The 15,413-nt window shown below is 41.2% G+C and overlaps 1 protein-coding gene and 1 pseudogene across 3 annotated transcripts in view; both read left to right on the top strand.

Moving 5' to 3' along the window:
* Positions 1-15,413, top strand: part of Rsu1 (Ras suppressor protein 1) — a 229,299-nt gene that overhangs the window by 120,010 nt on the left and 93,876 nt on the right. For 2 of the 3 annotated variants that reach the window (XM_029563956.1, XM_008833892.3), the window contains one exon: positions 126-258. The exons of the other annotated variant lie outside the window; for it this stretch is intronic. In XM_029563956.1, coding sequence (XP_029419816.1) covers positions 126-258 — 133 coding nt within the window. The remainder of the gene's footprint in view (positions 1-125; positions 259-15,413) is intronic. 3 annotated transcript variants of the gene reach the window in all.
* LOC115070532 lies at positions 7,023-7,143 on the top strand (annotated as a pseudogene).

The raw sequence follows: 15,413 nt of genomic DNA, 5'->3' as shown, positions 1-15,413 counted from the left end.
GAGTAAGAACTTTAAAATGTAAATAAAATTAAAATAGCTTACAAAGTACCTAAGGACTTCTTCCCCCTGATCTTGGTTGATGATATGTCCCTTCAGCTTCTTTCTCGTTCTCTTTGTACTTTCAGGAAACTTGGATTTGACTGGGCAGAAGCAGGTCTTCAAAGCAGAGAACAATCCCTGGGTCACTCCAATTGCTGATCAGTTCCAGCTTGGCGTTTCCCACGTTTTTGAATATATCCGTTCTGAAACGTACAAGTAGTAAGTAGACTCTGGTTTTCTAAACTAGCAAACTGATTTTTTGTATTTATACAAATTTATTATTATTAATTATTTTGCCTTTTTGTTTTTGTGAGTCTGGGTTTTGTAGCCCCAGCTGACTGGAACCAGATAGATGATTGATAGATAGATAGATAGATAGATAGATAGATAGATAGATAGATAATCAGGCTAGCCTTGATCTCACAGAGATCTGCCTGCTTCTGTTTTCCAAGTACCCCACATAAAATTTACTTTTTAAAAAATTATCTTGTGATATTCTTCCTGTTGGTAGCAATTAACACATGGTGTTTTAAACTGTTTTATTGAAAGCTGCATGTAGTAATTGTCTCTGATATTTGTACAGTGTTTTTCCTTGACATGCTCAAGGGCATTTTTGCCAATTTTGTTTAGAAAACTATCCTTTAATTTATTTTTTTTTTATTTTATGCATGTGAATGTTATGCCTGCATGTATAAGTGCTTCCATGTCACACAGTGCCCACCAAGGCCAGAAGAGGGCATCGAATCCCATGGAACTGGAATTGCAGATACATAGTTATTAGCTGCCATGTGGGTGTTGGGATTCGAACCTGGGTCCTCTGCATGAGCAGCCAGTGCTCTTAACCACTGAACCATCTCTCTAGCCCCATTGTTTGGAAAACTTTGAAGTTATTAAATTGGTTGAATACCCATGGTACCTGAGGAACTTTACCAGATGCATTCAGATCAGAACATATTTTATTACTCTATGAATGCAAAGTGTTGTGAGAAAAATTGTTAAGCAGTTTATAAAATCTATAGAGAATAGCAGGAAGGCACACACAGTTACGTAGAAGGTTTTCCTCTAGTGAGATGATGACCTTCAGTGGAAAAAGAAAAGACAGAGAAGAGGCAGAGGGAAGAGGAGAAGGAGCCAGCTAGCTTTAGCTCCAGGCTTCGCTGTATCTGACTGAAGTCCACCCTTCCCATTAAGGGGGACTGTGGGAAGTTCCCCTAACACCTCTCTTCCTCTATGTTTTGGGGTTCACAGGGACCCTGGCAGCTCCCATGTGTCTTCTGTCATACTCCCCTCTTACCTCAGTTTCCTTCCCCTAAGATGGTCATTTAGCTCTCTGCTTAACTGATCCCCAAGGCTGAAATCTAGTGTACTTTTAAACATCTCCAGAGATTGTGAAAAAATGCAGCCAGACTTTAATCTGCTTCTGTCTCACAATGTAATGTCACAATTGCCGGTGCAAAATTAGAAGACCCCCCCCTAAAGGACACATTCCCTCAAGAGGCTCTCACTTTCTTTTTGAGTATCAGAAAGAGCCCCCCTCAAACAAACTCACATCAGTTCTTACCTAATCTGTGCCTGACCAGTGAGTCTGGATCAGGTGACAGGACAAAACCTGACCTGTAAATGGCCATCTGTGGTTCTGTGCCCCTCCAGAAGGGAACTGTAAAAAAGAATGGGGTTAAAAGTAAATACACCGAAGGGCTGGAGTGTAGCTCAGTGTAGAAAAGCACCAAAAAGCAAAGTTTACACTAAAATTGATACAATGGCAGCATTTTCTTGTAGATAAAAGCAATTAAAGCATGATTTAAATATTTTTTATATAAAACTGAGGGATTCATGAGGTAAGTCTTAAGAAGAATAACCAAAGTATTGAATATGTGTTAGTTTCCTGAGCTACATAGATACATGCAGTCATTACAGATTAGATCTTTTAAAATATGCAAATATAGTTCAGCCTTTGAAGATGTGTAGTTAATGAAAATGTGTGAATTTGTAATTGCAATTTAACAGATTATTGTTCATTTTGTTCTCCTTGGTAGTTATTACCATCATAGGTTTTTTTTGTTTTTTTTTTTCAGAGCCTAATTTTCTGTTAGCAAATGCAAAGATACAGATCGCTTCTATATGTGATAGTGTACAGAAAAGCATACAGACAAAACTCTTATTAATCTACAAGTAAACATTGCTTCTTATTCTGGTTAACAACTTTTGAATTTACCATACATTAATTTATAATTTGTGAGGATTAGAATGCATAGTGTGTGAAACTACCACTTACTTGAGCTTCATTTCTGAAGATTAATTTATGAGTTCCTGGGGTTTGTGGTACCTCAGAGCCATTATTAGACAATTAATTACCATTATATACCTTATAACTGATTTTAATTTGTTTTAATCTGTAGTTAGATTTCTGGATAAGGGAGAGGTGTATGCTGCTTTAGTTGAGTTCATTGGTAGTTATTTGAAAGGGAATGCATGGCAATTTTAATCATTAAGTGTATATATTCTGTAATTGCGTATGTGTGTGCATGTGTGCGTGTGTGCGTGCGTGTGTGTGTGTGTGTGTGTGTGTGTGTATAATGAATATGGGTGCACATGTGCCACAGTCCCCATGTGGAGGTCAGAGGACAACTTTGAGTGTCGGTCCTTGTTTGACACAGGGTCTTACTGGTGCTGTGTGTGCCAAGCTGGCTGGCCTGTGAATCTCTCGGGATTCCCCTGCCTCTGCCTCCCATCTTGCTATAGGAGTTCTGGGATCATAGATGCTTGCTACCGTGCCCAGCTTTTCGTGGGTTCTGGGGATCTGAACTGAGGTCCTCATGTTTGCATGGCAAGGGCTTTGCCTATTAAGCCATTGCTGTCCCTGCTGTTTATATGCTTGTCTCCGTTGTTAGCAACCTATTTTTGAGGGTTGGTGTACTTTAAGCAGTTTGCATACTATAAACCTGCCTTTTCTATTTGATTTACTGTGGCACAGTGTGGCATTTTCTGTAGACTTAAATCAACCTTGAAAAGCATTAAGTAAGCATACAGCATCATTGTCTCCTTTCTAGGGGAGGCAACCGCTATCCCATTTGTAGCCTATAGGGATGCCTTCAGGAGCCTGTGGGCCTGGCCCGCTGGAAGGCAGGGATCCACGTTGATTTCTCCTCTTCTTCCTTCCTGGAACAGAGGGGAGTATTGACCGCTTCCTGTACTTCTGCTCTTGTGTCTCTTACTCTTCCATTGTAAGTGGAATCACTTGATCACACTGGCCCAAAACACTGAGTCAAAATCTTAGTCATACAAAAATACTACCCATGGTCTGGAGAGGTGGCTCAGCAGTTAAGAACACTTGCTTCTTGGCAGAGGACCTGGGTTCTGTTCCCAGCACCCACATGGTGGCTAACAACTGTCCATAACTCCAGTTCCAGGGGAATCTGGCACCTCTTCTGACCTCCACAGGCATTGCAATGACATGGGTGCACCTACATACATGCAGGAAATACATTCATACACATAAAATAAAAATAATAAATAAAATTAAAAGGCACCATAAATAAAATAACAAATAAAATATTTTAAAGTAATGTATTTTCAGTGTTAATCAATACCTTAGGAGGGAGGGAGAGACCTCTGAGACCCTCTGCTTGGACTAGGCATGAAGAGGTCAGAAGGCAGCACTGCTCTGAGGAGCTCCAAAGCACCACCCTGTGATTCCACTCTGGATCATCTTTCCGTTAAACATTATTAATGTATGATTCACACGTTAGTCATTACTCCTTTCTTTCCTTGGAGTAAAGATTCTTTTTAAAATATTTGAGTTTATTTTTGATTGACACTAGTAACTGTAATATTTGTAGTTTCATTTTAATGTTTTGATACATTTATGAATTGTTAAATGATCAAGTCAGGATAACTTGATATTCATCAACTGTGAATTTATCATTTCTTTGTAGAAACAACCTTTGAAGTCTCTGTCTTCTGACCATTTTGAAATATACAGTACATTGTCATTAACTGTAGTTACCTTACTCTGCCAAAAAGAAAAAAAAAAACACCAGAACTTATTCCCTCAGCCTAACTTTATCCTTGTACCCATTGTCCAAACTTTGCTGACCACCGGTGTTCACGTGCTGACTGTCAGCATGTCCCAGGAAATTGTCTGTCTCTTCCCTCCCCAGCATCGATATTACAAACACAAGCTCACTCCTGGCGTTTCATGTGGGTGCTGGGGATCTAACTGAGAGCTTTATGCTTAAGAGGCAAGAACCTCACTAACGGAAATTTCTCCCCAGCCCTCCTTACAGTTTCTAATAACTCCTTCTCTGTCTCTTTCCATTTGAGCTGTGTGTACTCCCTTTAATTAAAAATGAGTTTGTACTTATATGTGTGCATAGCTATTAATGTATGTTTATATATTAAAGATATATTTGCATACATGTGTATGCCTGTTTTTATTATGAAAGCGTAATTTGGTTTGGGGCCTTAAGATACTGATGGACCTCCCTCCATTTCCCTGTTTTTCTAACCAGTTAACCTGTTACCTAAGTGAGAGTAGAGAAGAACTAGGGGACATTTCTGAAGGTTTCGTTTTCATGTTGCTCCTTGGATAACCTTCCCAGTGACACTGGCGTTCTAAGCCCATCCTCAGAGGAGTCTGGGTGTAGGACAGCGACAGCAGAGAAGATGGATCATCTGATTTATAGGCTTTAATGGGCTGGGAGAGGAATCATGGATGCTTGAAACAAAGGTGGAATCAGTGCTTGGCAAGAAGTAAAAGCCTTGGTGCCTACAGATACTTTCCCCTGACACAGATAGGTGTGTCAGGTAGGGTGCTCATGTGTGGTCCTTTCACATTTTTAAAAAATATTAATTTAGAGAGGGAGAGAGGGAGCGGGAGAGAGAGAGACAGGAGGGAGGGAGGGAGGGGGAGAGAGAGAGAGAGAGAGAGAAAGAGAGGTTGATTGAGAGAGTTGGTGTACACGTGCCATGTGCCACGATGCATATGTGGAGGTCAAAGGACAGCTCTTGGTAAAGTGTTCTCTCCTGCCAAATTGTGGAATTTGGGAATTGAACTGAGGGCTTCAGGCCTGTCTTACCCAGTGAGCTATCATATCCCACTGAGCCATCTTCATCTCCAGGCCTTGATGTGTGGCTCTTCAATGGTGTTGAGTACACTTTGGAGACTTATCACATTGTAGCCATTTCTTAAGTGGAGAAAGCTTTGTGTCCACCTGTCTACCTGCCTCAAGGGGAACATACTAGCTGTGGCATCCCATTACCCATGATACCTTATTCCTCCTGTTAAAATAAATGCCTGGAGCTCGAGTTGGCGATCATATCCTCCAAATCCAATAACGTTTTCACCCAGTCACACAACCACTTTTTACTCTTTGTTTCTCTTTATTTTTCTCTTTTATTTCTGTAGCATTTTTATGGACTCATCACTGCTTGTTAGGTTTTCTGGAGGAAGGGTTTTGCGCTTTTTTTGCCCCCTGAAGGAAACACAGTCAGGTTGAAGTTGGAGTCCTTGACAGGATCCGTTGTGAAAGGGAATAACTCATTTTCCACATTTTGATCAAGGCTTGCAGATAGCAAGCACAGCCATTTTAAAAGCTGACAAGCTGACTCTTGTCAACAAGTTAACAAAAGAAGAGATTTGACAAATGCTAGGCAGAAAATGTGTTCATTGAAAGAGGTCTTTCCAACACAGGCGTCCCCATGAAGGGTACAATTTGGGGAATGTGGCAAGCTTACATCCTTAGTTCCAATCTGACATGACTCAGAAAATGCTTCCTCCTCTGCCTTCCAACCTTGTGGCTTGCTTTTCTCTCTAGGGAAATATGTCCCACTCGCTGGTTTCTCTGTTCACATTGCTTAATGCAAACAGTGATTGGGGAATGGTGGGCAACCATGAGAAAATATGGAGCATTTCTCTTCACTAGGAATCCAGCAAAGCTGATCATCCTTTTTGATTTGTGAGGAAGCATTCTTTTATCTGTTGGTATATCTCCCTCAAGTTATTTTACTTGTGGAATTAAAACAGTTCCTTTTCTTCTGCACTGTGTGCAAACCTGTCCTAAGCTGTAATGGACATAAACGAGCTTTATTATCAAAGACTGCATCTTTTAATGGCTGCCGTGCCAGCATTCTACAAGTTCTTTAAATTTCCAGTGTACCTGGCACCAAATTGGTGAGTCCATTTAAGAAACAGCCTTTTGTAGCAGGGAATCATATCTAACAAAATCTCTATAATAAACCTTACTGGTTTTCTGGTGAAGTATAAAGGGATTGACAAAACTAACATATAGTTTTATAAATATTTTCAGAAAGACCAAGGAGCATGTTGAACCTCAGGACCTTTTGATCTGTCAGTGAGTTTTACATACTTGTAGTCAGTATGTAGAATAGTATAGACTTGTCTTTTTTTATTATTATATCTGAAAGCTCAAATTAAGCCATATGAAAGCTATTTCTGTACAATAGATATGAAAATAAAGAATGATATTTTTTCCCTTAAAGTTTTGACAGAAAGATTGTTTTTGACTTTTAAAGTTGACTGCGTAGTTCCTGGTGGTTCATATTTTCTTTGTAGTCACTATATATGCATGCTTTGCTTCTGTTTTTAATTTAATAAGTGTATTATCAAATTTTCTCCATAATATAAAATAGAAACAAACTTTCGACACGTGTTATATTTTGAGTAGGATTAGGTTATACCTCTTCACTTTGTCAAGGGACAAAAAAACCCATCAGAGGGCAGCATAGCTCAGGGCACTTGAGTAGGGTTGGGAGGCTATTGTAAGTCACAGCTAAACACAAAAATGGTGCTGCAGAGCCACCCACCCGTACAAGCTCACTTTTGAGACATTTTTAAACCCTACTGACCTTCTGCATAAAGGACCGCTTCCCTCAAACTGCCCAGAGCCTAAAACTGAACTCACTTCTTTCTTACAAAACAAAACCGCCAGCACTGTCAAAATTCCTGAAAATAAGTGATACAGGACGTATGTGCATTTTTGTTTAACTTGTGGATGATTGATGGACAGGTGCAAAATAAATACTCTTTTGTAACCCAGAACTCATTGTTCAGTATGGATTTTTATACAGATGAAAAAGGATATTTCCCTAAGGCGAGCAGCTCTGATCTGCCGCCCTTTGTCTGCTGTGATGTTCTGCCCTCTCCCAGGCCCAGTGTTGGTTCCAGAGGAGCACGAACTAAAACTATGAATGAAAAGCAATCTCCCCTCTACGTTGATTTTCCCAGACATTGTGCCACAGTGATGGAAAAATGACTACTAACACGTAGGTGAGTCTAGTTAGACATATGTTCTAAATCTTTGGTAGCCAGCTTCCAACATGGCCCCCAGTTGTTTTTCCCTGCCTGGTGGTCACAACCTGCTGTTGTCCCCTTCCACGTTGTATCATGATTTGTCTGTCACGCCTGTGAAGAAAGCAGAAGTAACGGTTTATTACCAGATCTCACCCCGCTCCTGGAAAAAAAAAAAAGAAAAGAAATCTGTCGTGTCAGTAACCATTAAGATTGTGTCCAAGAACAAAAAGTTGATCAAAAAAACATAAAACCATGATACCATCTCCAGCTTTCTTGTGGGTTAATGACCACCATGTTGTAAAAACTCAGCACATTTCAAGATTGTTTGAATCTGTTTTCCTTGGTTGCAGTCCTGATTAGCTCCAAATATAAGTCTCTTTGTTCTTGACTAGGTTAATTTTATTCTAGGTTGACAGCTTTAAAAGTTATAATTAGAAAGCATTCTATTTTTTCTCCATATAGTGAATGGATTTGTGAGCACATGGAGTTCAGAAATGTTAATCTAATGACAACGGTTAGTCTTTGATTAGTTGCTCAACTCTTTCTCTGTATGGTCATAGTTGTTCATTGTGTTTGCACATTAGTATCTCCCTCTCCAAGGCAACAGGTGAGATACAGACCAAAGAAAAATACATGACTCTTTTCTCTCCTAAGTTTTGTGATAGATCATTTAATATATTTTACTTTATGCCTTGATTGGCACTGCTAAACTTCACATGGGATTAGTATCCTTCCTTTGGGCTTATTCACAATTCATTCCGTGTACTTTTTAGTGGATCTGTGAAGATTTAGTTTTCTGTACTCTTCTGTAAAATGATTCTGTTTATATAAAGAACAGTGCTTTACATTTGACATTTCATCATCCTTCGATACTGTCAGTTACACTTGATGTTCTCCACCCACCGTACCTGTGAAAGTCAAAAGTGTACCTTTGTAGGCTTTAAAAACCAACTTTTGAGGGCTAGAGAAATGACTTAGTGGTTAAGAGCAGTGGCTATTCTTGCAGAGGACCCAGGTTCAGTTCCCAGTACCCAGTGGCAGCTTAACAACCATCTGCAACTCCAATCCCAGGAGATCTGACACACTCTTTTGATCTCCATAGGCACTGCAGAACACAGGTGCACTCACAGACACGCAGGCAACACACTCATACACATAAAATAAAAAATAATAAAATATTTTAAAAACTAGCTTTTGGAGGCTTGCAGGGACCCCACTGGACCAGGGTTGACAAATGCGATGGAACGCTCTACCTTACAGAGTCGTCAGTGGAATTTGCACTGTTCTCAGTGACTCTCGCGCCTGCTATTCAAGATTTCTGAAAAACTACTAGAAGGTCGGAGTGGAGCTGCACAGCTGCTTCATCAATGGGAATAAAGACATTTCTTCTGAACTTTGCCTGCCAACATGCTTTGACTTAAGACTTTGCAGTATAGACAGACCGTTTTCCCTGTCCTTCCTCTACCTCCTCTTCCTCCTTTTCCTCCTGTTCTCCTTTCTGTCCCCCTTGGTCTCCTGCCACACTCCTTTCTTCCCTCTGTCTCGCCTCCTCTTCCTTTCCCTTCCTCCTCCCCCTTCTTCATCCTCTTCCTCTTCTCTCTCCTCTTTCCCCGTCTCCCACTCCACCCATCTCCTGTCTCTTGACCCTTCCTCTCTCTCCTCTTCCCCCGTCTCCCCCTCCTCCCTTCTCCTACCCCTTCCTCCCCTCCTCTTCCTTTCCCTTCCTCCTCCCCCTTCTTCATCCTCTTCCTCTTCTCTCTCCTCTTTCCCCATCTCCCACTCCACCCGTCTCCTGTCTCTTGACCCTTCCTCTCTCTCCTCCTCCCCCCTCTCCCACTCCACTCATCTCCTGACCCCTTCCTCTCCTCCTCTTCCCCCGTCTCCCACTCCACCCGTCTCCTGACCCTTCCTCTCCTCCTCTTCCCCCATCTCCCACTCCACCCGTCTCCTGACCCTTCCTCTCCTCCTCTTCCCCCGTCTCCCACTCCACATGTCTCCTGACCCTTCCTCTCCTCCTCTTTCCCCGTCTCCCACTCCATACGCCTCCTGACCCTTCCTCTCCTCCTCTTCCCCACCTCCCGTCTCCTGACCCTTCCTCTCCTCCTCTTCCCCCGTCTCCCACTCCACACGCCTCCTGACCCTTCCTCTCCTCCTCTTCCCCCGTCTCCCACTCCACCTGTCTCCTGACCCTTCCTCTCCTCCTCTTCCCCACTTTGTCTTCCTTCTCCTTCCTTTCCTTTTCTCTCTGTGTTTCTGCCCCTCCGCTCTCTCTCCTCCTTTCCCCATTGATTGTTGACCTCCAGGCTTCTATCAGTAGAATACTCAAATACGTATGTACCTCTGGTGAGCAGGAGGACACATTATGGTATCAATTTAGATGAGTAGAATATGTGCTATTTCTCATACTTGACAGAAGGAAAATAAGCCTCAGCTAGACTCCATCAACATTCCCGACAGGAAATGTGTCAGGTGACTTCCTGTTCACCAGGTGCTATTTGGAGTTCCGTGATTAAATAGTAGTCATTTGATATGATCATATTGAGCTATGCGATATTGACCTCTTCAGTGAAATGGACTCAATCAGCCTTCTATATCGATAACCTTTCTAGCTCTCTCTAATCTTAAAGTTCAGTGCTTGACACTTTATGTCCAGCTAAGAAGAGTTATTGCTTGCATTTGCTGTTTTATTTGAGAGATAAATTAAAAAGTGGTGCTTTTATAAGCAAACAAAACTGCCTGTGATTTCTATTCTCTACTACACAGTGGTGTCTTGTTTTATTACATGCTAGATTTTTACTGAGCTCAGTCTTTTATTCTGATTGGGTATTGTTGGAGGATTTATTATTTATTTATCTATTTATTTATTATTTGTTATTCATTTATTTTTTGCAGTTAAGGTTCTTCTGTGTTATCAGGCCTTTTGGATTAGAATAAATTTTGTTAGGAAAGGAGTTTCAATCAACTTTATCAGATACAAAGCTTAAGCGTAAGTAATGCTCACAGGCTGTCGGGACTCTAGTTTATTCATCAAGCTTTAGGGAAATAAGTTTTCATGTTTTGGTCTATTGTGTTTATATTTTACTTCATATGTTTTTTTAAGATTCGTAGCATTAAAAATGTTCATGGTAGAGAAAATGGTTTCCTAATATAATAGTTATTTTTAATTAGTATCATTTGAAACATGTATTAATACTATAATAAATCAATTGCCTTCAAAATGTGTGCATACTTTTTACTTTCTGTCAAATTAGATAGTGTTTGTTTGTTTGTTTACTGATTAAATCATCATTGACAGTTTTCATTATTTTACATAGCAAGTTAACTGTGGCTTTTAAAAATTATTTGTTTTCATGTTTTTCTCTTCTCATTTTTCCTTGACTATTTGCATTAATTTACTAGACCTACCCTAACAAATACCACAGATTGCATGGTTTAAAAGTCTCAGATGTCATGTCACTGGGGTTGGTTCCTTCTGAAGGCCAGGGGCAAGACCTCTTGCCCTGGTGTTTAGACAGCATTCTTGTGTCCCGTGTCACCCCCCCCACACACACACTGGTGTGTGAGTGGTTTTCTTCCTTTAGCCTTCTGTATAGATGCTCTCTCCCTGGTGCCTTTTTGTATGGTCTTCTCAACGAAATTCTGCCTGTGTCCAAATTTCTTCCTTTTATAAGGACGCCAGTCCTGTTGGGTTTGGCTCATTGTAATAATCTCATTTTAACTCAGTTGTCTCTGTAAAGATCCTGTGTTCAAATATTGTCAGTTCTGAATTGAGGATGGGGGCTAGTGGGGGAAATCAGTTCCTCTGGTAATACTGCTATTATTCAAATGTCACAAAATCGCATTCAGTTCCCTGTCAGCTTGTCCCACCTTCTCCGTATTCTTTCCCCGTAGCTTTTCCACCCATACCTCCTCCAGGTTGACTTTCAGATTGGTGGATTCCTCCGCAACACTGTATCTTCCGTATTTCTTTGATTTCTGTGTAGGACTCCTTCTCCAGGTAGAGGATTTGGCAGCTCATTTCTAAGCTTGTTAAGAATGGACCTTGTCAAAATCAAAGTTGGTCAGAAGTAAAGATGCATTGGGAGTGAAAGGAAGCTGCTGGGGGTAAGTTAGAGGATTCGAGAGTGAAGGGTTACAGAGCGTTACCGGCTGCATTCCGATCCACTTCCCACAGAAGAACCGTAAGGACTTCATTAGTCACTTTTCTTGTCTCAGTGACCAAACACCTGATGGAAACAACAAAGAGGAAATACTCACTTTGCTGCAGATTGCATTTCAGAGGTGCTAGTGCTTCACAGGAGAGCAAAACAGCCTCCGGCCGCCAGGGGGCAGGTGTCCCAGGGGCGGATGTACCGCTCACGTGGCTGCTTCTCTTCTTCCCTCTTACTCTGTCCCGGTCCCCAGCCTGTGGATTGATGTCCTATAGTCACAGTATTTTTTTTTAACCCTTTGGTAAATCTTCTCTAGATGTGTCCCAACAGACACACCCACAGATACACCTCACAAGTCCCCAAGGTGTTTCTAAATAAACCAAGTTAGGCGGAACCCTCATAAGGAGACAAGCTGCGGTTTGGGGGCCTTTGTCACCTGACTGCGTATGCACTGGGAACTCCAGCTGTAGCCGTACATTCCTTTCTGTGGGGCCTTTTCAGACCTGTATAACGCATCAGAGATTTGTCTCATTTTGCAGTTCCAAAACTGGACTGGAACCCTCTTAATTTTTGTATCATTATTTCCACCTTAACTCAGTCTATCCCTCCCTGGGTGAGTGGCTAAGATCAAGAGTGCCAGTAGCAGGACCGGAACGCTCTTCTCTTGCTACTAAACTGCTTTGTCCTCCCAGCACAGACATTTCAAAGATAGAGAACTTCTTTTCACATGCCGCACCCCGCCATAAAACCACAGTGACTCTACTGTGCAACTCTGAGCAACAGAGGAAAAGACAATCTCCAGGTAGTGATTGATTGATTGATTTTTTTTAAAATTACAAACTTACTTTTTCATCAAACTACAATGTAAAGGGGTTGTAGAGATGGCTCAGCAGGTAAAAGTATTGGATGCTCTGGCAGAGGACCCAGGTTCGGTTCCCAGCACCTACGTGGAACCTAACAACTGCCCATAACTCCAGTTCTAGGGAATTCAACACTCTCTTCTGACTTCCGTGGGCGTTGCAGGATAGGGGTGCACTTACATACATGCAGGCAAAATACACAGGCACATAAAATAGTAATAATAAATAAAAGTTTTAAGAAAGTGTATAAATTTTAGGGAAAAGAAGATTTATAGATAGCCTATGTATGTATTATAGGTCTGCTCTTAGAATTCTGATCTTTAAGGTGACTTCAGGGGCTGGGGAGATGGCTTAGTCTATAAAGTGCTTAAAGATCTGAGTTCAAGACTGAGAACTCACACTAAAAAAATGCTGGATGAGGTGACTTGCCTTATAATCTCAGCCCTGGGGAGACAGAGACAGATGTCTCTGGGACTTGCTGGCTATCCAGCCTAGCTTATTTGGTGAGTTCTAGACGGTAGAAGTTCCTTTCTCAAAAAAACGTGGAGCCGGGTGTGGTGCCACACACCTTTTATCCCAGTACTTGGGATGCAGAGGCAGGCAGATCTCTGTGAGTTCAAGGCCAGCCTGGTCTACATAGTGAGTTCCAGGACAGCTGAGGCTACAGGGAGACCCTGTCTCAAAAAGACCACACACACACACACAAAAATAAATAAATAAATAAATAAAATAAACAAACAAACAAACAAAAAAACCCAAAAACAAAAGGTGGACAATGCCTAAGAAACAACCAGGTCTGACCTGGTTGCTCATGCACCACCCCCATGTCCTCATGCACCACCACCACGCACATGCACCTACATACATGTGAATACGTATAGACACACAAAAATAGAGGTGGCTTCAAGACCCAGTTCTGTCATTATTCCATGTCCTCACCAAGCTCACCACAGCTTTCCCATCTTCAGAGTGATAGTTCCAACCTATATCCTTTTGGGGGTCATTCCAGAAACTATTTCTGAGATCTTTATTGGTCTAGGAAAACATGATTTATTGTTATATCAATTCATTATTTTTTATAATATAATTCCTGCTTTTGCCTCCCCCCCCCCCCCCCGCCAATCCGGATTTACTTTATTGATTTTTTTTTTAAGCAAAGGAAGACAATGATAACCATGAATATAAATTGTTACAGGAAAATGCATACAAGATAAAATTACCAGATCAACCTTTTTATTCTATATTTTATGGAATTTCTAATATATGTTTGGCAATAACTTATTCTCACACATGAATTCCTGACACTTTGGATTCGTCAGACTTATTAGTCAGCGTAGTCAGCAACAGAGAAATTTTATGAGACTTAAAAATTTATTATCAGATAAATCAAAGAAACAACGAGCATCTTAATAGGGTAGAGAAAGCGGCATGTAAAGGATCATTTAAGGCTGTGCTTTTTGTCAGTTGTGTGTGATATTTACAACCAGCATCAGAGAAGTTACTCAAAATTTCATGCAAACCTTCAGCAGGGCGATCCTTATCTTAGGTATAACCTTTCTAGTTTTCTCCAGTAGAATATTGTGTTTGGCTTAACTGAAAAACTTAGAACACTAAAAAACTCGACGTAGGAAACGTCATTTTCTAGTGTTGTACATAATAGCATGCATGTGAAAATAGGCTTTGCATTTCTTGTTCGTTTCATTACAGCTGTCATCCAAGATAGAATTACTGCACTCTGGCTTTTGGGCATGTTGGCAAAAGTTGAGCTCTGTGCAAAGGAACAGGAGAGAATGATGTTTAAATTGCCTTCCATGTTGCTGCCCTTCATGTAAACCTTCTGACTAAGAGGAAATAGACCTATATCTCCTGAAGTTGGTGGTTCAATGAAAGACTTGGTCTTTGCATGACATGGACTAGAATTCCTCTATCACTCCATTCCTATTGTGAATGCACCGGCACCTCAGGTTCCTCAGCACAAAGGATTGTGTCAATGAGGTCAGCTGGCATGAGAGAGCCTCTATACACAGCCACTAGGGATGGACCCAGAATGGCAGGGCCATGAGGTACGTCCCATCTTAGATACCTGCTCTCTGCTTGGAGTGTAGTTTCTTCCCATATGTGTCTATGGAATACCCAGTTGTTGTTCAAGTCTATTGCTTCCTTCAAGGCCCTGCTGCCCTGGGTCCCCTCCTAATATTTTTCAGGGCCTTTCCTCTTCTTAGTAGCAGTCTTTATGGTGATAGTAATAATACCTGTTAAAGAGGTACGTCCCATCTTAGATACCTGCTCTCTGCTTGGAGTGTAGTTTCTTCCCATATGTGTCTATGGAATACCCAGTTGTTGTTCAAGTCTATTGCTTCCTTCAAGGCCCTGCTGCCCTGGGTCCCCTCCTAATATTTTTCAGGGCCTTTCCTCTTCTTAGTAGCAGTCTTTATGGTGATAGTAATAATACCTGTTAAAGGGCTAGAGAAATGGCTCAGTGGTTAAGAGCACTGACTGCTCTTTCAGAGGACCCAGGTTGGATTCCCAGCACCCACATGGTGGCTAACAACCATCTGTAACTCCAGTTCCAGGGGATCTGATGCCCTCTTTTGACCTCCACAGGCATTGCATAACATGGGTGTACCTACCTACATGCAAGCAATACACTCATTCACATAAAAATAATAATAAATAAAACATTTAAAATCAGGTCATTATCATGAGCCCTAATTCAATATGGCTGGAGTCCTTATAGGAATTTGTTATTAGAACACAGATGTAGAGAAAAGATCACATGAAGTCAAAGTTACAAGATGGATATCTACAAGTCAATGAGAGAGAAAGACAAAACCAACTCGTCTGAGCTCCAAAATCTAGCCTGTAGAATTGTGAAATTTTCTACTATTTAATCCAGTCTGTCTTTGGTGCTTTGGTATGGCATCGCTAGTATAGTAATATGCAGTGTTAGCTTGTTGGATGCCATCAGGGTCTCAAAAAGAGTTAGATGACAACTAGAAGAGGGCAACTGGATGGGAGTTTACTGGTAGCGGGTATATATACAAAGATGCA

This window comes from Nannospalax galili, unplaced genomic scaffold, assembly GCF_000622305.1.
Source record: "Nannospalax galili isolate Female #2095 unplaced genomic scaffold, S.galili_v1.0 scaffold976, whole genome shotgun sequence".
In the NCBI taxonomy this organism is placed as follows: domain Eukaryota; kingdom Metazoa; phylum Chordata; class Mammalia; order Rodentia; family Spalacidae; genus Nannospalax; species Nannospalax galili.
This window is presented reverse-complemented; position numbering and strand designations above follow the sequence as displayed.